The sequence below is a fragment of the Diceros bicornis genome, chromosome 16 (genome assembly GCF_020826845.1).
Source record: "Diceros bicornis minor isolate mBicDic1 chromosome 16, mDicBic1.mat.cur, whole genome shotgun sequence".
NCBI lineage: Eukaryota > Metazoa > Chordata > Mammalia > Perissodactyla > Rhinocerotidae > Diceros > Diceros bicornis.
The window spans coordinates 68,182,867-68,206,401 of NC_080755.1; the positions used below are offsets into that span (position 1 = coordinate 68,182,867).

General features: G+C 46.4%; 2 protein-coding genes across 7 annotated transcripts; both read left to right on the forward strand.

Annotated features, from left to right (window-relative positions):
• On the forward strand, nucleotides 1-9,895 carry LOC131415502 (probable 2-ketogluconate reductase). Of its 4 annotated transcripts, XM_058557369.1 has the most exons (6): nucleotides 7-428; nucleotides 635-1,019; nucleotides 1,930-2,101; nucleotides 3,625-3,803; nucleotides 5,257-5,353; nucleotides 9,582-9,895. In XM_058557369.1, the coding sequence occupies exons 1-6, from the start codon at nucleotides 72-74 to the stop codon at nucleotides 9,736-9,738; spliced, it is 1,347 nt and encodes a 448-aa protein (XP_058413352.1). In that variant the 5' UTR covers nucleotides 7-71; the 3' UTR covers nucleotides 9,739-9,895. The 4 variants fall into 4 exon arrangements, with proteins under 4 accessions (XP_058413353.1, XP_058413354.1, XP_058413355.1 ...); XM_058557370.1 differs by lacking the exons at nucleotides 5,257-5,353; nucleotides 9,582-9,895 and adding an exon at nucleotides 5,181-5,250 and having other exon boundaries at nucleotides 1-428; XM_058557371.1 differs by lacking the exons at nucleotides 5,257-5,353; nucleotides 9,582-9,895 and adding an exon at nucleotides 5,184-5,250 and having other exon boundaries at nucleotides 2-428.
• A 1,240-nt stretch (nucleotides 9,896-11,135) lies between these two features.
• RBFA (ribosome binding factor A) lies at nucleotides 11,136-23,304 on the forward strand. 3 transcript variants are annotated; one of them, XM_058557373.1, is made up of 7 exons: nucleotides 11,136-11,331; nucleotides 13,639-13,681; nucleotides 14,324-14,500; nucleotides 15,191-15,303; nucleotides 17,740-17,824; nucleotides 21,133-21,206; nucleotides 22,471-23,304. In XM_058557373.1, the coding sequence occupies exons 1-7, from the start codon at nucleotides 11,171-11,173 to the stop codon at nucleotides 22,847-22,849; spliced, it is 1,032 nt and encodes a 343-aa protein (XP_058413356.1). In that variant the 5' UTR covers nucleotides 11,136-11,170; the 3' UTR covers nucleotides 22,850-23,304. The 3 variants fall into 3 exon arrangements, with proteins under 3 accessions (XP_058413356.1, XP_058413357.1, XP_058413358.1); XM_058557374.1 differs by having other exon boundaries at nucleotides 22,474-23,304; XM_058557375.1 differs by lacking the exon at nucleotides 17,740-17,824 and having other exon boundaries at nucleotides 22,474-22,709.
• Nucleotides 23,305-23,535: the final 231 nt, after the last annotated feature.

Below are 23,535 nucleotides of genomic sequence, written 5' to 3' on the forward strand. Positions count from 1 at the left end.
GTAGCAAATTATCCTAAATTTTAAGAGATAACAAACATCTGTTATCTCCCAGGTCTTAGGGTTAGGAGGACATGAGTGGCTACCTGGGTGTCTCTGACTCAGGCTGTCTCACAAAATGTTCATCAAGGCGTCGGCCAGGGTTGCTTTCTCCAGGCTCACCGGGCGTTGGCTTCCAGGCTCGCTCGCCTGGGCCTCTGCACCGGGCCACCTCCAGCAGGGCCCTGGCTTCCTCCAGGAGAGCGGGGCAGAGAGCAAGTGAGAGCAGTGACCTCCCATCACTTCTGCCATGTTTCAGGTCACTAGAAGTGCACTCCAGGATTGAGGTCACCCAAAGGTGGGATTACCGGGAGGGGGTCATTGGAGGCTGGCTCGCAGGCTGCCACCACACAGGCTGCCAGCACAGCTTAAGAGCAGAAATGAAGCCCCAGGTAAGACAGAGAGGAGAGTGGGTGTGATGGAGACATTGGTTCCTTCAGGGCTCTGGGTCTATTGCCTTTCAGGTTTTGTAGGAGTTTATCCAGGAAATAAAATGAATTCCTCTCTTGTTGTAATGTAGAAAACCTGAAGAGCATGCGAGTTGTGCTCTCAAGGACTCTCCTCTGTGACATCAGAAATCACGTTTGTCTTTCTGCAGGCCATGGGAGATCAGGACCTACCTGGAGTTCTGGTGTCCGGATTTGAAGGACCATATTGTATATGTGAGGATCATGTTGGAGATCTGCAGAAACACTTTAATCTCATTACCATGCAAGAATTTTTAGAAAATAAAATACAATTTGGCCCAAGGATCCAAGCTGTATATATCTGGGGCGGAAAGCCAGCTATTAACCAGGAGCTCCTGCAGAGCCTGCCCTCCTTGAAGATTATTGCCAGTTCAGGAGCAGGTCTAGACCACCTTGACCTGAAGCTCATTGCCAGCTTTGGTGTGAAGGTGGCCAACACACCACACGCTGTTTCCAACCCCACGGCAGACCTGGGGATGGCCTTACTGCTGGCGGCTGCTCGGAGAGTAGTGGAAGGTAAGCGGCCATTGGAGACGCTGGTTTTCCAGAGAGATCAGATGACAGGTATTTAATAACACGCATGATAAAATAATTTTGTCTTCAAACCACAAGTCTTTTCCTGGCCCTGATTTCTTCACACCGCATCCAGGACTTCATTGTACTTGGGAACTGGAGCTGCTCTTGGTCATTTGCCGCCTACTTCGTGCCCAAGCCTGGCACCCCGGGCACATGTGGTCCCACAGTCTGTCTTAAGGCAGCCATGTTCTCCCCCACCGAATTCCACCCACTCATGGAACAGGTGGTAAATGTGTGCTGTGAAGTAACTTCAGCACCACTTTAGAAAAGCCCTTGGGGTCATTCGTTGGCCGGTCAGCATGCTACCCTGGGGTGTAGGCCTACAAGTGAGTAGGTAGACTCCTATACACTGGACATCTCAGGGGGCGTCTCCAGGAAAGGCAGTGTAGCAATTCAACACTCGGCCCACCCTCCTGACAGAGCTTCAGTGTGAAGGGGCTTGAGGAAAGAGTAGCAAGAAACAGGCTCTTTGTGTTTCTGGCTCCTGGTTCACACACATACACACATATATACACAGACGGTCACAAGCACACACACAGATGGTCACACATGCACACATGCCAAAACCAACAAATTTTAACCAGAAATCTTTCCTTAGTGTGAAAGAAATTGCTATTTTAAAGCATTCTATCAGGAGGCTGGTTTTGTTATGAGGAAACTGCCGTGTGCTCCTTTCATTCATCCCTTGCAGGAACATTTGTTTGCTGTCAGGTCGAGATGCATGAGTGCCCATGGTCCACTGCAGGCATCCTGGCATCTCGTCACTTGGTCAAAAGGTCCCAGTGAGGCTTGTGGGATTTCTGTGTGTGATGCCGTCCCCACTGCCCTCTCTGCACCTTGTATGTTTTAGGTTATCAGTTGGCTATTTCACCAGATACAGAGAACTTTTATATAAACTTTATGGGTCAAGAAGTGACGGGAGCCACTCTGGGAATCATCGGCATGGGCAGCATTGGCTATAAGATTGCTCAGAGGGCCAAAGCATTTGAAATGAAGATTCTGTATCACAATCGGAAATGCAGGTAAAATTCAGAAAATGGACTTGAAATTAACTGAGTGGAACTTATACTATCACTGCCTTAAATAGGGCTTGGATATATTATCCCTCCATTTTTCATAAGACTCCCCTACTCTTTCTCTCCAAAAAGTAGGATTCATGGTCAAGAAAGAGATCGTAGTATTTTTATGATTACCTGAGAATGTGACTTCTTTTTATTGAAAAAATTTCACCAGAAAGAAAAGAGATTTTAACTCACAATTGTGTTCTTTTTTTATTTCTAAAGTGATTTTTTTGATCATGGGATATGCTATCCACACCCAGTGAGCAATTTGGCTTCTTTAGTACTGAGGTATATGCTCATGGACTCAGTTATTCCATCTGAAACCCACTTCCTTTCACATGCAATTCCTCTGTCCACCACTAACAGCATTCAGCCCAACACGCAGTCCTGTTGATTCTGTCTCTAGAACAACCCTCCAACCTGCCTGTTCTCTCTCTCTTCATCGATGCCACCGGGCTCAGGCCACATCCTTTCTCACCTGAAACACACATCCTCCTAAGGGGCTGCTCACGTCCACTCTTGAACTTCCAGCCCCCTCTGCAAACCAGCCAGATGATGGCCATTGTTCACCCATTTAGTGACTTCTCATTGCACATGGAGTAGATTTCTGGCCGATGAGAAATTCATGGAGGCATGGTGAGCCGGGAGATTTTGTATCAGAACTGTTCTCCGTTTTCAGTCACTGTATTTGCACAGTGGACAGTGGAGAGACAGGTAGGTGTCAACTTTCAGTGCAATGAGAGGGCAAACACAGAGGCCAGGGCTCTTCCAGGACAGGGTTTGTGATGTGGGCAGGGTGTTCAGGAGGGAGCCGGGTGTGCTGGCCATTCTGTTCATTTTTCTTCCATGCCATCCCCCAGCAGAGACACGTATTAGGAGAGAGTGTATAATTTTGTATTCCATGTTTGTATGGCAGTTGTGGCCACCAGGAATGCTGTGACCTCCTGGAGCTTGGAATTTCTGTTGAATAATCAGCTGTCTGGGGTGGCCAGAGCAGGAGTTAAGATTGGACCAAAAACAAAACACAAAATCCTGCCTGCGTCACACCCTTGGATCCTTGCTTTCTGTTCAACAGACAACACTCCCAGGCTCTCTCCTGATTGTTTTTCTGGAAACTTGGCTGTGTTTGCCCACATTCGGCAATGCCCTGATGCCATTGAAAGTGTGTCTGACACACGATTGGGCTTGTATCAGGCTTTGGGGGCTCAAAGACGAGTGAGAGGAGGCTCCTGGCCTCAAGGAGCTCCCGGTCTGTCCGGACACCCTACAGACACCGAGGGCTCACCTCAGAACCCAGAGGTGCCCACGGGGTTTCCATGGGTGAGTCCTGGCCACAGGGTCCAGCCGCCTCCTGGACCCACGTGGGGGTCTGGCCCAGGGAGGGACAGACCGAGTCCCTGGCTCCCCTCAGAAACTCCTTCCTGGGGCAACTTGGTGAATTTCTGACTAGAGAATGTGATTTTTCTTCCTTGTTCCCTTCATAGGAAATTGGAGGAGGAGGAAGCTGTTGGGGCCACTTACTGTGAGAGGCTGGATGACCTGCTTCAGCGATCGGACTTCGTGATGTTGGCTGTGAGCCTGACGCCCCAGACCCAGAGGCTGATAGGGAGGAGGGAGCTGAGGCTGATGAAGCCCACCGCGATTCTCGTCAACATTGGCAGAGGTACCTGCTCCACTGTCTGTGTGTGGGCTGGCATGGCTGGAAAGTCACGTGGGAGAAACCCCCTGGCTGTTCTCTCAGCACGTCTAGTCAACCTTTTCCTGAATGGCTGCATAGTCTGAAAAATCCACTTAGACAGGTGGGGTGGTGAGTTAAAGAGATTTTACTTTCTGTTTAGAAATATTTCTGATGTTTGTCTTCATATCATTTTGAACCTCAAATTAGTAGCAAAAAGAATGAGAATGCTACAATATGGGGGTTTTCAAATCCAAGTTTGGGCATCTAATTGGGGTAGGGGCATCACACTTTGCTCTTCTAGTTGTAATTAAGCAAAATTTACGGGGATGAGTTTTCTGAGCCTTTACTTTAAAAATAACTTAATGTTAGTTTGGTTGACATTTACGTGGTGCTTTACGTGTTTGTGTACAGGAGGTAGTGGTGGGTTGGTGTGGGATTTATAGAGAGACAGAGTGCTCTGGACACTGGCGAGGGACAGCACACGTGAGGATCAGTGCTGACGTCAGATGTCCAGATGGCTCACCTTTGCGGGGTTGGGGGCCAGAGGAGTTGTGAGACTCGGCATTGCCAACAGCCACACCTGTCTCTCATCTGTAAAACAAGAGAAACAGTGCTTGTCACAAAACCTCACAGGGTAGAGCTAGTACGCTTGAGTGTCCTCTGAAAATTCAGACCCTCCAGATGAGCAGGAAGGACAGTGCATTATGTTCTTTCAGTAATGTCAGAGGCTGGTGAACATGGCCAAGATTCTGGGAAAACAAACGCCCAGGAAGGACTGGGACGAGGCTTCTCTACCAGTGGCACAGACAAGCCAGGGGTGCTCTGGGTCCTGACTTGTGGGGCAGTCACTCACACCTGGTCAGCGGAAAGGAGGCGCCCTCATTGTGGGCTCCTTGCAGGTCTCTGCTGGAAGGAAAGGGTTTTCTCTCAGCTTCTGCTGCTCAACATGCCCTGCTAATTTGTATTTGAAATGAGACTTATGGATCGTATCTGTGATTGTTCAGTTTTTTAATGTGTATATAAAACTCTGGGGCTCAGCTCGACCCCTGCAGTGGTTTTAGGAAGTGGTATGAAGTGAGACCTGTCCAGGCTCAGGGTCAGACAAGCCTGGGCTCAGATCCAGGTCAGTGTGTTAGCAGCTGTGTGACCTTGGGTGAGTTTATAACGTAGGAGCCTTGGTTTCCTCTTCTGTAAAATGAGTATTGGCTTTGCTGGGTTATTGGGGGACTCAGTGAGACAGCGTCTGTGAGGGCCTTATTGCACTGCCTGGCACACAGCAGGCTCACAGCCTGTGATGATGAATAGGCAGAATGGAGTTCTCTCTGTCAGACTTTTGACAAAACCAGGATGTGTTTGGAACAGCAGCTTGTGTGACCAAAGCACCTTTCCTGCTTCCTGCCTAACCGGTGACTGCAGAGGAATTGTCTCGTCAACTCAGGTCTGTTAGTTGATCAAGATGCCCTGGTGGAAGCTCTTCAGACCGGGGTTATTAAAGCAGCAGCGCTGGATGTGACGTACCCAGAGCCCCTGCCCAGGTAATAAAGCCAGACAGAATCTACAGTTCTCTCAATACAGGTGGGGCAGTCCTCAGACAATTGCTGCTTTTGGCTTTTCCAGCCATATTGAGTCACAGAACTGTAGGGTCTTGGTCTTGGAGGGGCCTGAGCAGGCCTCTGGTGACCTGTCCAGTTCTGTGGACAATCAGGCCTCTGCATCAGCACCTCCGTGGATGGAGCTCCAGGCACTTGGGCAGCAGACCTATACATGGAGACTGCACAGAATAGTCTTCCTCATGTTGAGCCAAAATAGTGCCTCCTGACCTGTTGGCCCTGGTTTGCCCTCTGGAGCATCAGAGGATAACTTGGATCATTTTCCTCTTTTACAAACCTTCATGTATTTTAAGACAACCTCTACGTTTCATCTTAGTCTTTTTTTTTTTGAGGCTAAATATCTCCATATCCTTAAATTGTAGCCTAAATGATGGCATTTCCAGACAGCTTGTCATTATTATTTCTTCCAGCACTTGAGTTTTTAAGGTCCTTTGAAAATGTCCTCTCAATGCTGTGGCCTGACCGCTGTAGGAGATGACACAAAGGTTGCGTTTGTGGCACGTGTTTCCTGTAAGCCTCATTGCACCCTTAGCTCAATGAGTTTTAGTCAGCTAAGATTGAAATTGTTATTCCCTTTATTATTATTATTATTATTAATTTTGGTGAGGGAGATTGGTCTTGAGCTTCTGCTGCCAATCTTCCTGTTTTTGCTTGAGGAAGATTAGCCCTGAGATAACATCCATGCCAATCTTCCTCTACCTTGTATATGGGACGCCGCCACAGCATGGCTTGACGAGTGGTATGTAGGTCTGTGCCTGGTATCCGAACCCACAAACCCCGGGCCGCCGAAGCGGAGCATGCAAACTTAACCATTACCCCACTGGGCCGGCCCCTCCCTTAATTATTTTAAGTACCTGTGTGGAATTTTACATTTATTTCTATTTAATTTCATTTGCTTATGTGTTTTGACCCAGTGATCCAGCCTGTTAGGACTAGAGTCTTGATTCTGTCATTTATTTTGAATCTTGGTGCTGTCATTCATTAAACTAGCTATTCCTAGCTTTGATTCCTCCAGCTTTGATTTCTATCCCATAAGCAAATCACTGTCAGCTGAATGTTTGACATTACAACCAAATTTAATATCTAAAATCATCAAGATTGACCATAGAACTTACAGACATTTCTGAGAAGAACAACAATTTATTTAGAATAGAGTTTCTCAAAATGTGGTCTGGAGATCCTTTCAGAAGGTCCGTGAAATCAAAACTATTTTCATAATAATGTCAGATGTTATTTACCTTTCCACTCATGTTTTCTCACAAGTGTACAGTGGAGTTTTCCATAATCAATGACATGTGATTATATCATCACTGTGACAGCTAATGAAATGTGTGCTTCTGTATTATTGTATTAAATTTTTTTCTCAGTTTTAATTTCTAATACAGTAACTGTTGATAGATATAACCCACATAAACAAATATTCTTTGGGGTTCTCAATTTTTAAGAGTGTAAAGAGGTCCTGAGACTAAATGTTTGAGAACCACTAATCTAGAACCAAAAATAATTTTAATATAAATTAAGAAACATGAGCATTTTAGACAGTTTTCAATTTACTCAGAAACCTAGAAGTCATGTGATCATCCTTGTTGCCTATTCTGCTAAAATGAGCTTTTTATTAGATTCACTAACAAGCCAAAGGGCAAATACCAGAGTTATATCCCAAAGTTTATTTTATCCTAATAGGTGGTGCACTCCCAGTGTCCCATGTGAAATCATTTTTGTGGTCAAGAGATTTAGCAAGTATTTTATTAATAACTCAATCTTTAGGTATTCATATTAATTTCTAACCTGTATATTATCTTTATTAGATATGTTTGAGTTTTCATCTTGATTTTTTGGGAAGACATTTTGTTGATTCTTACTGTGAAAAAAAATAATTTAAAAAGTAGGAAATTTGGAGCTATTTAGTCATACTACATAAGTATTCTTTGCTTTACAAAAGGATTTACTACAAGATTATTTTAGAAAGAACAAATTCATTTGCCAATAGTGCTAGGAGTCCGCAAGATCACCTTCAGGCTTAATGATTTGCTAGAAAGACTCACAGAACTCAGAAAAGCTTTTATACTCACAGCTACAGTTTATTACAGTGAAAGGATACAGATTAAAATCAGCAAAGGCAAAAAATGCTTAGGGTGGAGTCCAGGAGAAGCCAAGCACACGTTTTCAGTTGTCCTCTCCCAGTAGATTGTATGGATAGTACTTACTACTTCCAGCAATGATGTGTGACATCACACGTGGGGGATTTCTAACCACCCAAGCCTTGGTTTCAAGAGGTCAGTCATGTAGGCATGGAGGGCCCACAAGTCTGACATTAGCTACTTAGTGTCCAGCCCCTTCAGAGGTCAAACTGATACTGAGTGGCCCAGGGCCCCAGGCGAACAAAAACAGGCATTCACTACAAAGCACATTGTTAGCATAAACTATCTAGCTTTGCCCAGACACCAGTTATAAGGAAACACTCTTATCAGGATATCAATATATCTCAAGGGGTCAGAGATTATCTCCCAGAGGCCGGTCAAGGGCCAGTCCTGTCTTTGGAATGTGCAGGATTTGAGCACTCCAAGCTTGCCTGCTGAGTTAATCCTATACGACACAGGCCATCCTCTCCCCCCCCCCCCCCCCCCCCCGGCCCTTGGTCTATGCTGTCTTACAGCAAAACGATATTTATTGGAGCATCTACATTTGTTATAATATTTATATGACAGATACAGCAATAGTATCAGTATGACTATGCCTAACATTTGGAGGAGCCAATGTGGGGCAGGGATAGATTTAAAGAAACAACTAACCCATCCTATAAAGCCATTGCATACGTTTTTGTATTTTTGTACTAGTTTGATTACTTGTTTCCCCCTTCATCTACCACTCTTTGTACCTTATGATGAACTTGTGCAGCACGATATAGTATATAAATGAGCTGATATTTAGCTAAATCCAGTTTTTCCTCAGGCCAGTCATTTCTCATTGGTATTAGACCCTGAGGAAGCTTTAACTCAATCTCCCAATACCCAATCTCCCAATCATCAATATCAGTATTTTCATATGACTTATTTACATGAGGTAGCTAAATCTTACCAACAGTGCCAGTGTTACACCATCTGGTACGATTCAGTTTCATTACATAACAAATCAATAACAATTACAGAGGTATTTGCTATGGCTTCTCAACAGAATTGGCTCTTGCCTATACACCAGTTATTTTTATGGACAGGTATTGCTACAGTTGGTCATGATTCAGTTATTTCTGAGTTCCAAGTCAGTTGGCACAAAGCCAGTCACCCTGCCTCAGTTCATAGCCTCGACTGAGACTGGTTTCAAATATGTGCTGTTATATAGTAGGGCCCACCTCCTTCCTATGAGGAGGATGTGAGTGTTTTTCAGAATAGTTCTTATCCCTGCTAACCATACTATAGGATATGTCTTACTTTGATCAATCCTGGGGGCGAGGGCAGTCATAGTGCATTGATATAAATTACAAGTGCCCCCAGGAAACTTCCATAGGTTTGGGGGTCCATAAGATTCCTAAAAGTGTGCTCCTTGAGCCTCGGTAGCTAGGAAGGAGTGTCATGGCTACTTTGGCCTCTGTCTGTATTAAAGTGGTCAAGAGGCCCTCTTGGGTCAGGTTACAGCCCTTTCCCAATGCAGTGTTTTACTGTTATCCATCATTACCTTTGAGTCTACCTGACCCACTTCACTAAAACCTTATTATCTTTCCAGGCTGACTCCCATCATTTGCTTTCTTCCTGGAAGAGAACTCCTTCCAATCTGCTAATTCTAGTTAATAAATCTTTTCCCTCTGAATGCCACTCCTCATTAAAGGCGCATTCAGTTTGTCCCATGATGCCTAGACCAGCACCTATTTCCCCTAAAGCCCTTTTCTGTCTTCTGGGCCAGTGTTGTTCAATCCACCATGCATGTTGTGCCATTGTGTACTAATGGCCTGGGTGCAGTTAAGATACGTATTTTGCACCCAAAAATGTTGGGTCCCCCATATTAGGGTTAGATGAATGGTGGTCATACCTAGGTGTAGAGTATGCCATAAGGCCTCTCATAGCCTTGCCTATCAGAAGGTGGGGATATGAAACCAGAATATGAAGTTAAAGAGACCAAACAACTCTGAATAGTCTTCTTCAATTAATCTGTATTTCAGAGATCATCCTTTGTTGAAGTTAAAGAACATCATTCTGACACCTCACATCGGAAGTGCAACTCATCAAGCCAGAAGACAGATGATGGAAAGTTCAGTTGAAAGCATCCTGGCTTCTCTCAATGGCCTTCCCATTCCTAATGAAGTGCTACTTAAATGATTTATGTGGGCTGAGAATTCAGTGGGATAAAAACATGGCAGATTAAATGTGAAAAAAAATTCTTATTTTATGTACTTTATGTTACAGTCCATTATATAGATTGGCTTAATATTATTTTGGCTGAAAAACTTTAGTAATAATAGTTATCATTTGTTGAGATCTTGGTAAGTGCTTTACTTCCATTCTCACTTCATCCCCAAGGCATCTCAATGAGGGAAGTTCTATTGTTAGCATTCATAATGAAACTGAGCACAGAGAATTACTTGTCTAAAGTCCCACAGCCTGCAGATATTTGAATTTGGATTAAAACTCTGGGCTAGGTCTGTGGATTTCCTAGTGGGCTATGTTGCTTTCCATCCTGTTAAATTCTGCTCGCTTCTTGGATTGTATAGCTTGCTTTCATTTCTTTCAACCATTTAAAAAATGATTATCGAGCATCTTCTATGTGTCAAGTCCTGTTCTAAGTGCTGGGACTGCGGGAAACAAAGTCCCCGCTGTCCGGTGATTACTTACTAGTGGGGAGCAGACCAAACAGTCCCGGTCTCTGTGAGAGCCAGTTACGAGCGTGTGTGGGGGACGGACAGGTGAGGAGAGTGCTGGACGCAGGGTCCGCTGCAGAGATGACGATGACAGTAGGTTTGGATGAGTACGCCTCCTTTCTGGAGTGGTTTTGAATGTGTGGTCCTTCTCCAGGAACACTGGTGAGGAGGCATTACAGGAAGAAAAGGTTCTGGCGTGAGCAAAGGAATCGGCAGTGTAGCCGGGAAGAAACTTGAGTAGGGGCTCTACTCCAGCCTCCCCACCCCCGCAATGCATTTAGCCACCCAGCGAAGAGCTCATCTCCCTGCTTTCTTCATTTGCTACTTTGTGGCAGGGGAGTTGCAAGGCACCCGTCTGTTAGCTTCCTGCGTTTGCATAAACTATATTCCTCATTCTGCGCTCAGGGCAGGCAGGCAGTTTGTAGGGTTCACCACCAGCGAGTTCCAACCTTGCCACTCGGCGGCCGCTAGCGGAGCCCTGCCACGCGTGGGAAAGCGGCGCGGCCGGCCCCGCCCACGCTGCATTCGGCCCCGCCCGGCCCACAGGCGCCCGCCCACCCCGCACTCGGCCCCGCCCAGTCCGTCGCCGCCCTGCGTCCTGCCCACAGGTCGCCAGCCCGCCCCGCCGCTTCACGCCTCGCCTACCCATTCTCTAGACCCTGCCCCTCCCTGCCGCACCGCCCAGTTTACCCGCGTCGCTCCACCACGCTCCGCACGCACGTCGCCCCACCCCACATCGCCCCGCCCCACGGCGCCCGCACGCACGCACGCCGCCCCGCCCCACATCGCCCCGCACGCACGGCGCCCCGCCCCACCGCGCTCCGCACGCACGGCGATCCGACCCGCACGCTCGTCGCGCCGCCGCACGCCGCGCCGCCGCTTGTTCGGCAGCCATGTGGGCGGTGGCTAGTCGGCTGTGGGGTCTCCGCGGGAAGCTCCGGGCGCTGCTCGGCGATCGTCACGCGGCGCTCCGTCTGGGCGGCGCCCAAGGCCTGCACGGCTCCCCGGTTCCCTGCGGCAAGAACCTGCTCAAGAAATTTGCCTCAAAAACTAAGTAATGAGCCCCGAGTGGGAGGGACCCGCAGGGGGACAGGGCTGGTGTCCACAGGGCGGGGTCCACGGGGTGAGGAGGCGAAGGATGGCAGGGGTCCACGGAGCGGGGTCCAGGGGGCAAGGGGGCGGAGAAGGCCAGGGGTCCACGGGGCGGGGTTCCGCGGGGCTGGGCAGGGGGGTGCACGGGGCAGGGGTCCGCGGGGCTGGGGGCAGTGCACTCTAGGGGGCGTACAGGGCAGGGGAGGACCTCGGGGTGGGGGGGCCACAGGGCTTCTCCCAGCGCCGGGGCAGCAAGCGCAGCCTTTGCTTGTTAATGATGATTGAAGGATCACTGGTGGTTCCGCCTCTCTCTCTGTTAACATTTACTGTTTTTTCTATTCGGTCTCTTTTGTCTTTTACACAGTTGAGATGACACAGTTTTAAGTCTGTTAAAAACTAGCAGTACAGCGTGAACGTATGAAGCGAAGTGATGTATACATTTGTGTTGCTTCTTCTTACCAGAAGGGTTTTTCCGGAGAGTAGTTTCATCAAATAAAGAGGGAAAGAATAAAAATATGAGTTTTCTTTCCATATTAATGCTTTCTATGTGGGCTTAATTTGAGGAATAAAGAAAGCTTGTCAGAATAATTTTTTTTTAACGTTAAGTATGATAAAATATGTTGATTTCCATACCACTTTCAACTTTGACTCTGGTAGATACATGTTATTATTTTTGTTTTAATAGAAAAATTGGTGAAGATAGTAGAGTTCCCATATAATCACACCAGGTTTCTGCTGTATTAACGTCTTACTTAAGTGTGGCACGTTTGCTATGATTAATGAACCAATATTGATACATTTTTATTAACTAGAGTCCATGCTTTATTCACGTTTCCTTAGTTTTTACCTAATGTCCCTTTTCTGTACCCTGGAGTCTATCCAGGAACCACATTACATTTAGTCATCATCTCTTTAGGCTCCTCTTGATTGTGGCAGTTTCTCAAGCTGTCCCTGTTTTTTGTGACCTTGACGGTTTTGAAGAGCACTGGTTAGATATTTTATAGGATGCCATTCTGTTGGGACTTGTACTTGTGTGATATTTTCCTCATAATAGTACTGGGGTTATGGGTTTTTGGGTTTTTGGGAAGAAGCCCCCAGAGGTAAAGTGCCGTTTCCATCACATCATTGCTAGGGCACTTGCTGTCGACATGGTTTATCAGTGTTGATGTTGGCGTTGATCACTGCTGAGGTCCTGTTTGTGAGGTTTATTTGCTATGAAGCTGTGTCCCCTCTGCCTTCCATACTGTGGTCTTTGGGGGGAGTCACCACGTGCAGCCCACACCTAAGGAGTGGGCAGTTATACTCGTGAATTATTTGGAATTCTGCGTGGGAGATGTGTTTCTTTTCCATTTATTAATTGATTCATGTCAGTAGGGACTCATACTCCTTTATTTTGCTCAAATCGTTCCAGCTTTGACCATTGGGAACTCTTACAGTTGGCTTCTGGATCCCTTTGACGTACCACATTATTATGGGAGTTTGTGGTAGTTTTAAATTTTTTTGAGACTTTCTTACTTTCTGGCACTACAAGATGCCTTATCCCTAGAATCAGCCGTTTCTCCAAGGAGCTCTGGTTCCTCTTTTTGGAGAACAGCATTGGAAACCACCATTTGAGAGCTGGGTGTGTGTGTTGCTACTGGGGCATCTGTCTTTTAGGGCCTTTCAGCTGACAGAGCAGAAAATAATGTGTTCATCTTAACTCCTGCGTATACACTCATCAATGAACATTTCTGTGTTACCGTCTGTGTCGGTATTAAGTGAAACTTGAGTTTATGTTGAACTCCGACTCTGATCCACTACTACACACAGATCATTCTAGCTTTTCCTTGCATATCTGTAACCTCCCACTGCAGCAGTGAGATGCCTGGCTCCCCCATCCTCCACCCATTCACTTAGTTGTTCAGTCCTGTTATACATGTATGGGGGTATCAGAGTTGGTGACCCTTCCCTCCGGGAACAGCTGTATCAAGTAGGGTATAGTGCTCCCATGCAGATTGGTAGGTATATTTTTTAGAATGTCTTTCTCTATCTTTGGGACCAGAAGTAGACTGTAAGTGATAATTATGAGGTCAAATTAAACCGTGTCTGTGTCTCCCCCACAGTCCGTGTTGTTGTCACTTAGATATCTAAATTTTTAGGTCTCCAGTCACATCATTTCTGTGTCTTTTTAGCCCCTTAGAAACAGTTGTGGACTCAGGTTATCTTATGTAACTTTTTCTTCTTTAATTCGCCCTCAACATCCAACATAGTTCTTATTTTCTCCCCACAGAAAAAAGTTTTGGTATGAAGGTCCTTCCTTGGGCTCTCACTTGGTAAGTATAGAGTAGCAGCGATGAGCTACTTTAGAATCTTGATGCGCATGAGATTCCAAATGTCAGCAAAGCTCCAGCCTGGCAGTCTTTCCATTTCCCTGTTGGAGGGGCAGTGTCTGTATGGGTGGGACCAAATGCATTGGTAACATGGAATTTTGATCTTTAAAAAAAAATTATGCTAAAGTCTTCCAGAATGTCATACGTATTGTCAAGTTCCCATATGGTAATATCCATTCAGTTTTTAGTGTGTGTATATAACATACACATACTTGCATACCTAGACTGTAAAAGTTCATATAACGTATGGCTCTTGTTAGAAAAAAATACACTGTACTAAAAATCAGTGAATTGTACACTTTTAGAAGAATTTTATGGTGTCTGGATTATATTTGACTGAAAATTTCGGGGGGAAAAAATATGTACTGGCAGTACTTTTAATCTTTGAGGGATGTTAGGTAAAATCTAGAAGGATCCAGGTCTGTAAAATAAACTGTAGCTTAATGAAAGCTAAGATGGCTAAGAGTAACGTTTGTTTGTTGTGTGTCGAGGTGTTCAAGTTCTCCCAGCCCCCTTTATTGTTAGTACAAGTATAATTTACAGTTGTAATGTTGGCCTTTGTGTCTGTTCTTCTTTTTGATGGAGGCTTACAAGCCATCCCAGTTGGAATTCCTAACGAAAAGTACCTCAAAGAAAACCAAGAAAGAAGACCATGTGCGTCTGAGGGCCCTGAATGGCCTCCTGTACAAAGCGCTGACCGATTTGCTGTGCACCCCTGAAGTGAGCCAGGAGATCTGTGACCTGAACGTGGAGCTCTCCAAGGTAGACTGCAGGGCCAGAACAAGAGGAAACGGGGGCTGAGGACAGCAGGCCTCGCCCTTCCTCCACACGCCACGGTCTTGCCTACCAGTTAAAAGAAGGCACCACATCATTTACAACCTCTTTTGTTTGGGCTGCAGAAGTCATGCTAAGTGTGGCCATTTAAGTAGTAAAGGCAGACAGAGGGCACACATGTGGTGCGAAAGCAGATGTTTCACTGCACACCGGTGGGGCCTTTGACCAGACGGTGCTGAACGCATTGTCAAATGCCCAGTGAGTGATGAAAAGTGGAGCACTGGAAGGTCTAAGGGAAAGATGAGAAGTAGACGTGTCTGCCGTTATCTTGGTGTAAAGATAAAGGGGGTGACTTGCTGCTCTCTATCCACTCAGAGTGGATTTAGCCATTTGAAGTAGTGAGGAGAATAAGTGACAGTTCAGGCATTTTCGATGAGCACTGTGGGGTTGGGGTCAGGGAAGAGGAGGTGTCGGGTTCCGGGCCCCACTCCCTCAGCTATGAGTGTGCGGTGGGAGGTGGTGGCCTGAGCAGAGGGCTGGAGCACTAGATTTGGGGCAGCAGGGGTGCCTGGAGCTGAAGACTGCTGATGAGTTACTTTTCATCTCCTGAATGTTGTCTGTCTCCGGAAAACCCATGTAAGCTGAAAGTAATGTGAGGCTGGGGTGGGTGGGGCTCAGGTCTCTCTGACTTCAGACTTCTCAGCCTGCCGCGTGTACTGGAAGACAACGCTGTCTGCTGAGCAGAACGCGCACACACAGGCTGCCCTACAGAGGAGTGCTGCACATATGAGGTGATGACGCTTTGCTTCCTAAACGAATTTGCTTTGCTTACACGTTGAATTTCCCAGCCTGTCTCGTTAAGTACTTTTGGTTTTAAGGAAAATTTTGGAAGCATTTTCTTGAATTTCAGGGTATAATTTACATTTTCATGTAAGCCATAATCTAGGTCAGCAATTCTCAAAGTTGGTCCTAGGGACCTCTGAGGTCTTTTTGAGGGGCATCGTGAGGTTAGAGCTATTTTCACAATAAGACGTTATTTTCCTTCCTCACTGGTGACGTTTGCACGGAAGCCACAGTGGGTAAAATTGCTGGCCCAGTGTCCTGGTGGTGGTTGCAGCTTCATGCCATACGCTCACAGTTACACACAGTGCTGATTTGGGGAAGAAGCAGAAGCTACACGTTTTATTAAATCTCAGCCCTTGGATACGTGTCTTCCCAGTATTCCGTGTGGTGGGAAGTGTACGTGAAACGCTGCTGTGTGCCGACGTGGGATGGTTGTCTCAGGAGGAGCGCTGCAGCTGCTAATCACGAGCCAAAGAGGACACTCTCTCACTTGACAGAACAAGTGAGCCAGCTATGGTTCTTCAGATTTGGGTGTTTGACAGACATTTTCTCCAAAATAAGCAAAGTGAACCTGTTACTTAGGGGAAACAACTGACCATATTTGTTACGGTATTTGTTAGGGATAAAATTCAAGCTTTCAAGTGAAAATCAAAATTTTAGAAACTTATATCCACCGCTGTGAGTTTGACAGCTTTCTGGTAAACACTCTTGATGAGATTGGTGGTGATATTAACAAATGCAATGTTGTGTAGTAAAATGTGTTCATATTCTGAGAATCTGCACAACTTGGCGAACAGTATTTTCCAGTGAGCAGTGCATGAGATTACACAGTTATGCACAGGGAAAGGTCAAAGTGCAGGATAGACCAGTGGATTTCAGTGTGGCAGAGTGAGGGTGTTCACTGATCTGGTTTCAGATTCCACATTGCAGCTAACCATTAGTAAACTAGCATTTGTTGAGTTTTGTGTAGTATCAAAGAAGACCCACACTGTCACGAAGGGCTCTTCATACGCTCTTCTTTCCAGTTGCAGATCTGTGTGAGGCTGGATTTTCCTCTTAAAACGAAAACCATATATCAGAACAGAGGGAATGCAGATGCAGAGATGAGAATTTAGCTGTCTTCCATTAAGCTAGGCATTAAAGAAATTTGCAACTACATGGACAGTGCCACTCTTCTCAGTTTTTTTTGAAAAGATAGTTTTTCATTTAAAATGTCTATGTAAACATTTGGTCGACTTACTATTTTAAATGAATAAATGCATATTTTTAAAACTCTCAGTTTTAATTTCTAGTATGGTAAATATTGATAGATATAACCCACATAAACACAAGCTCTTTGGTGTCCTTAGTAATTTTTAAGAGTATAAAGTGGTTCTGAGATCAAAAACTTTGAGAACTGCTGAGGTGGGTGATAGTAAAAAAGCTCTTTAGTTTTCTCCTCAGTCTTAAAAAATGCAGACACCTAACTAACCAGCACTAAGCCACTTCCCTGTCCTTTCTCTCTGTCCCTCTCGCCTCTCCTCTTTATGTCAGATTTCATTTCTAGGAGGAGGGGACAGATGCTGAGAAGTCAGAGTCATGTGTGCAACTTGTGTTTTCATATACCTTCACCTCAGCCCCTCTGCGTCATGATCACTGATACACATCACTGTAATCCCTGATAGTCTCTGAAGTTGTGTACCAAAGAATGGTCAGTTTATTTCATTTTTTACATTTAAAAGAAACAAGAAAATAAGAGCTTTCCAAGTGTTGATATAACAGTATTGTTTTCTGATTAATTTTTCGGTAATCAGAAAATTCTGTTAAACAGAATGTCCCTTTTCCCAACTCTTCTGATCACCCAAGGTTCAGTGTAAAGGTTTCTCCATAACTGCGTACCCAGATCTGTGTCACTGAGCAGACATGCCACGTGTCACAGCAGCGTTTTCACTGGTGCTTGTCGCACCTCAATTTAGCTTGTATCTGCTTGGGTTGCCTGACTGAATGCCACAAAGACGTTTCCGTGTCTGATACTCAGGTGGGGAGGGCTGTGGTGTCCTTGCCCATGAATGTCCATGGAGGGAGGGACGAAACACCAACAGGTTGTTGGTGCCCAAACGTGGAGCATGAGGCCACTGTGATGTGCAGGAGGGCATCTGAGTTCAGATCAGGTTCTGGGTGAGGATCTCAGAAGTCGCGTTTAGAGGATTAAGAGGCGTGGTGGTGGTGACGCGTTTGTGTCCCTCCTGTGGCGCTTGGCGGCTATTTTCATTTTTGGATGATGTGATAAGCAGATCTCATTTCTGCGTCTTGAGATTACCATATATTTTTGTTTCTGGCACTGTTACACCTCTCCACTAAGCGTCACCTACAGCCACGCAAATCTGCATTGTCTCTGTCTCCAGGCATCTTTTGATGTCCCAGCAGACCCTGAGGAATGTACCACCGATAGTGTTTGTTCAGGACAAAGAAAATGCAGCTCTAGCTGAGGTAAGGCTCTTTTTTTTTTTAATTGTGGTCATAATAGTTTATAATACTGTGAAATTTCAGTTTTACTTTATTTGTCAGTCACCATGTATATGTGCACCTTTACCCCTTATGCCCACCCGCCAAGCCCCTTCCCCTCTAATTAGTAACCACTAATCTGTTCTCTTTGTCCATGTATTTGTTTATCTTCCACCTGTGAGTGAAATCATACAGTGTTTGTCTTTCTCTGTCACGCTTATTTCGCTTAACATCATACCATCAAGGACCATCCATGTTGTTGCCGCTGGGATGATTTTGTCTTTTTTTTTAATGGCTGAGTAGTATCCCATTATATATATATACCACGTTTTCTTTATCCAGTAATCAGTTGATGGACACTTGGGTTGCTTCCATGTCTTGGGTGTTGTGAATAATGCTACTATGAACATAGGGGTGCGTAAATCTCTGCATTGTTGATTTCAAGTTCTTTGGATAAATACCCAGTAGTGGAATAGCTGGGTTGTGTGATGTTTCTATTTTTAATTTTTTTGAGAGATCTCCATACTGTTTTCCATAGTGGCTGCACCACTTTGCATTTCCACCAGCAGTGTATGAGGGTTGCTGTTTCTCCACATCCTCTCCAACATTGTTTTTTGTGTTGGTGATTATAGCCATTCTAACGGCTGTAAGGTGATATCTTAGTGTGGTTTTGATTTGTGTTTCCCTGAGGATTAGTGATGTTGAACGTCTTTTCATGTGCCTGTTGTCCATCTGTAGGTAAGGCTTTTAAATAATTAACTTTTTACAATGTAAACTTTTATATGAGTAAGATTTTAAGTTTAATTTTTAAATATTCAAAGACAGTGTATACAGTTGAGAAAAGTAAGGTACACATGAAAAGTGCGTCTCTTGTGCTCCTGTCCTGCCTGATTCCCCAGAGGTGACCACTGTTTCTGGCTTTAATTTTTGTAATGCCTATGCTTTAAACTAGTAAACCAAACCTCCGTTTCTTGAATTACAAATGCGCAGCAGTCAGAGCTGCCCTCCTCACAGCTCCCTAGATTTCAGCCGTGGATGGTTATTGTACTCCATCAAGGCTTACAAGGTTTGTGTTCTGTCCTGTAGCTATAATTGTTTTATAATTGTTTTCCTTCCTTTAGATATAGGATAATTATAAAGGTTAAAACCTGTAAATATATACCTATATTTTATGTGGGTGGTGGTTACCTGGTGGTTATTAAGGTATGTTATGCTTTTAAAAAGTTTACCCCAAAAAACCAGTAAGTAGCGTTTACAGTATTATAATTAGGTAGCTATTATTCACTGGAGGACTAGGTAGTATTTCGATCCACAGAGGAAAAAAAGCCTAATTGGACATTTCTGTCTTTTATTATTTGTTACACAAGTGGTACTGAGAACATTATAAAAATAACAACCTTGACGGATGTGACTTGCTAGTAGAAAAGGGAGCAAGGGGGTGAAGCGGCAGTCTTCTTTAAAGAATCGGGTAGAAATTAGGTCATGGCGTGAGCCACAAAGGTGCTTAGCAGGGAGTTCACCCGGCACATGTGGTCGGGATGGTAGAAAGCAGTCCTCATCTCCCCTGGAGGATGAGCCCTCTGCTCTCACCATGCCATGACTTGTCCCTCTCTCTGGGGCTTGTCCCTCTCTCTGAGGAGATTGAGCCCTCTGTTCTCACCACGCCGTGACTTGTCCCTCTCCCTGGGGAGATTGAGCCCTCAGTTCTCACCACGCCGTGACTTGTCCCTCTCCCTGGGGAGATTGAGCCCTCAGTTCTCACCACACCATGAGTTGTCTCTCTCTCTCGGGAGGATGAGCCATCTGTTCTCACCACCCATGACTTGTCCCTCTCTCTGGGGAGATTGAGCCCTCCATTTTCACCACACTGTGACTTGTCCCTCCTTCTGGGAAGGATGAGCCCTCCGTTCTCACCACGCCATGGCTTGTTCCTCGTTCTGGGGAGATTGAGCCCTCTGTTTTCACCATGCTGTGACTTGTCCCTCTCTCTGGGGAGGATGAGCCCTCCGCTCTTACCACGCCGTGGCTTGTCCCTCTGTCTGGAGAGGTAGACTTAATAGCTGGCAAGGTCCTACCTGGCTCTGTAGGTTCCTTTCCAGACAAGTCATTGGGGGCATGCATGTAATGCTTAAGCGTTTCTGGGGACAGGTCTTTTCTCCAGAGATTACGCTGTTGGGTTTTGTGTTGGAGGCCACCTTAAGCTCGTCCAGTGTCTGCCTCACCACGTCCCACATGTGCCCAGAGGAGATGAACAGGGTGCATTTTCTGGATGACAAACGATATTGAGCATCTCTTCATGTGTCTATTGGTGTTTCCTTCTTTTGTGAAGTCTATAAATCTTCTGCCCATTTTTCGTAAGGTTTGCTTATTGGTGAGTTGTATGGGTTTGCTATCTATCTGGTATGAGCCCCTTGTCAGGTATGTGCATTGTGAATATTTTCTCCCAGTTTTAACTTTGGAAAAGTCCAGTTTGTCCTTGTTTCTTAGCATCATCAGCCCTGTTTCTGGTATCTTCTGTGGACTGATTTTTCTCCTGGTTCCGCTGCTTTTCACATGTGTGATTTTTATTGCTGTGCCATCATGATAATGGTTTATGTTGCCTGGGGAATGACAGGCCATGGTTTTGGACACAGGCTCCCCTGGGCTCGCACTGAAGTGGGTCAGTGCTGCGAGGTAGGATCTCAGTGCACAGCCTCGGTGGATGACCCCAGAGGCCGTCAGAACAGGCCAGTACAGGTGTGAGCCACCTGCGGTGTCTGGGGAGCAGGGCCCGCTGTGGGTGGGCAGCATTGTGTGTGTGCCCTGCTGAGGAGCACTTTTTATTCCCGATGTAGTCCCTCAGCCTCCGCAGAGCTGGTTTTGAAGGCCGGACCCCCAATGGGTGACTTTCATGTTGCTGTGCTGGGAGGCTTTTTTTCCCCCAGACACACAAATTCTGTGGCAAAACTGAAGCATCTTACAAAACTACATTAGAAACCAGTAACTGTTATTTAATTCAGCTAATACTTAACTAGTTTCTTCATAAATTTGACTAACACAAGTTTTAAATGTAGTTTTAAAAAAGCCACAGTTCATTATCAGAGAAAACATGATTGTTAAAATTAGAGGTGTTTGAAAGCACCTGCTACTGAGCGGGTCTCGTCATCTGGAAGGCATGACGTGAAGGGCCGTCGGGAGGCCTGCGGTGGAGCCAGCATGGGGAAGCGTGATGCTCATGTTCTGATCGAGCCGCACTTCGCCACAGGCAGCACAGGGTGTGGCCTGCTGTTTACCTTCTCTCTTCTCCTTTTCAGGTTGATTGGTTACTGGCAGTTGCTGACTTTGGACCCCCAGATGAAAAAGACAACTTTATGCACAGTGATTTCAGGTGACATGGGTGGACGTAGGTTTTTGGTTCTCTTGGACAGATACCAGGCCTGGAATTGCTGGTTTCCACAGCACTGCGCCATTCTACACGCCATGGACTGTGTGTGGGCCAGGCCCTGCCTCGTGCCCCCAGGGCCCAGCCTGGCGTGAGCACGCGGCAGCACCAGTGGCAGCCTGGCGAAGCACTCAGCACCTTAGTGCAGCTGTCGGGAGGACCTCTGTGGTCCACCCAGGGGTCCGGGGCCTGTGGTGTCTGCCGTCCTTGCGGCACCTTTCAGGTGAGGACAGGTGTGTCCCCTCATCCTCTTCATTCACTCAGCACGTTGTTATTGAGTGCCTGCTGCTTTCCAGGCCCTGTTCCAGCACTTAGGATACATCCCTAAACAGAACAGACAGCAGGGTCTTGGCTAGGGGAGGCCAATAGGAAGCAATGGATGTCACTGAGCAGGAAATTGAATGTTAGGAGGGGGAGGTACAGCATGGTCAGGGATCAGGAGGGCCAGTGGGTGGGGACAGCACCGCAGGTTTAGATCTGACGGCCAGGGTAGGCCTCTGTCTGAGAAAGTGACATGGGGATTTGAGGGGTGTATGTGGAGGGGCCTGTTCCAGGCGAGGGGCCAGCAGGCAGGCTCTTGGTCTGACTGGCTCCATCACCATCACGTGGGTGCTTTCAGGAGCTCAGGGCTGTGGCAACAGCCTTCCAGGTGAGGGATGCTGCACTCTGGGGACACTGAGCTAGAGCAGGGGCCCCATGCAGTAGAGTCCGCATGTCCCAATCGGCGAGGAGGCAGGGGGAGCAGGACCCATGGGCTTGGAGACTTCCAGAGTGGAGCGTTAGAGGGTTTAAAGGGGTGACATGGCCAGATTTGGGTTTTGAAAGACTTTCTTTGGTTTTGCTCCAGCGTAGACTCTTGTCTTCTCTTTTCTTTTGCTTCACCAAGTGGCCTGAGTAGATTTAAAAGACCCCACCCATAATTCTGTTTAGCTGACCTAGTGCACTGGCCGTGTTTAAATGGAAAAAAACTGAAAATGCGTTTGATGGCAGTACAGAATGGCTACATCAGATCCCTGTTGGGCCGTGCCACACAGGCCCCAGGAGAGCTGGCTGAGTGCTTCTAGACTGGAGAAAGCCCAGCCACACCCCACTTTCCTTCTGCTTCCTCAATTTACCCTAGACAGACATTAGGACAGTTCATCAGAAGGGGGTGTGGGAAGTGTTCTCGGTGCTCATTTGTGCTCAGTGTGAAGAGTCCTCTTCTCCCCAGCAGGGACCCCGAGGCCCAGAATGCCCCATCGCTGTGCGACACTCCAGGCCCTGCAATGCACTCGAGTGTGTGTGGGATCAATCATGAGGCGCTCAACAAGCAGATCATGGAGTACAAGAGGAGGAAAGAGAGAGGGCATGGGAGTGTGAGCCTGGAGCATGTGGCTGAGCTGACAAAGCAAATGAAAAAGAGGAAAAAGACCAAGCCCCGCATTGACGAGGACCTCTCCCCCAAGAACCACCTGTGGGGGACGGCAGGTGAAGACGACCTGGCCGACAGCAGGGCCTGTCTGGGGGAACATAGCCTGGGACATGGGTGGGAGCTCCCAGAAGCAGAGCAGGAACCACAGGTGGAGAGAGGCGGCAACAGAAAGGAGTGAGGTGACCGTTAGAGATCACGAGGCATCAGCTCTGCCGACTTGACCTGTCTGTGCGAGAGGAACTCTGCTGTGAGAAAAGATACGTTTCTAGCGTTCCACAGGAAAGCCTTGGTGTGAGGTGCATCCGTTATCATCTCTGAGCCTCCCTGCCTCACTGCTTTGTTCCTGGGAGGAGGGGGGGGGACCTGTGGAAACTTCAGGAATCATTTTGGTGGATGGCAACGCAGTTAATCCTCATTGTTTGCAGGTTCCATATTTGCAAGTTTGCCTATGGACTAGAATCTCTTTGTAACCACCCAGTCAGTACTCGTGGCACTTTCACGGTTGTTCTCTGACGTGCACAGAGAGGTGAAAATTGGAGTCATGTGATGCACACATTGCCAGTTAAGTTCAAACACGGCAGCGCTCTGCCTTCTGGTTCATCTCATACTATAAACAGCTGTCCTTTTCACAGTGTGTTTAGTGCCGCATTTTTCACATTTTTGTGCCTTTTGATGGTGATTTCACTCTTTAAAAATGGCCCCTAGCATGGTGCTGCAGTGCCGTGTAGTTTTCCTAAGTACAAGATGGCTGTCACATGCCTTTCAGAGAAAGCACATGTGTTATAGAGATGTCGGAAGAAAACAAACCGTTATTTAAGTGTGATGTAGAGAAACATTCTTTTGGGCTTGGGACATCTCCTTTTC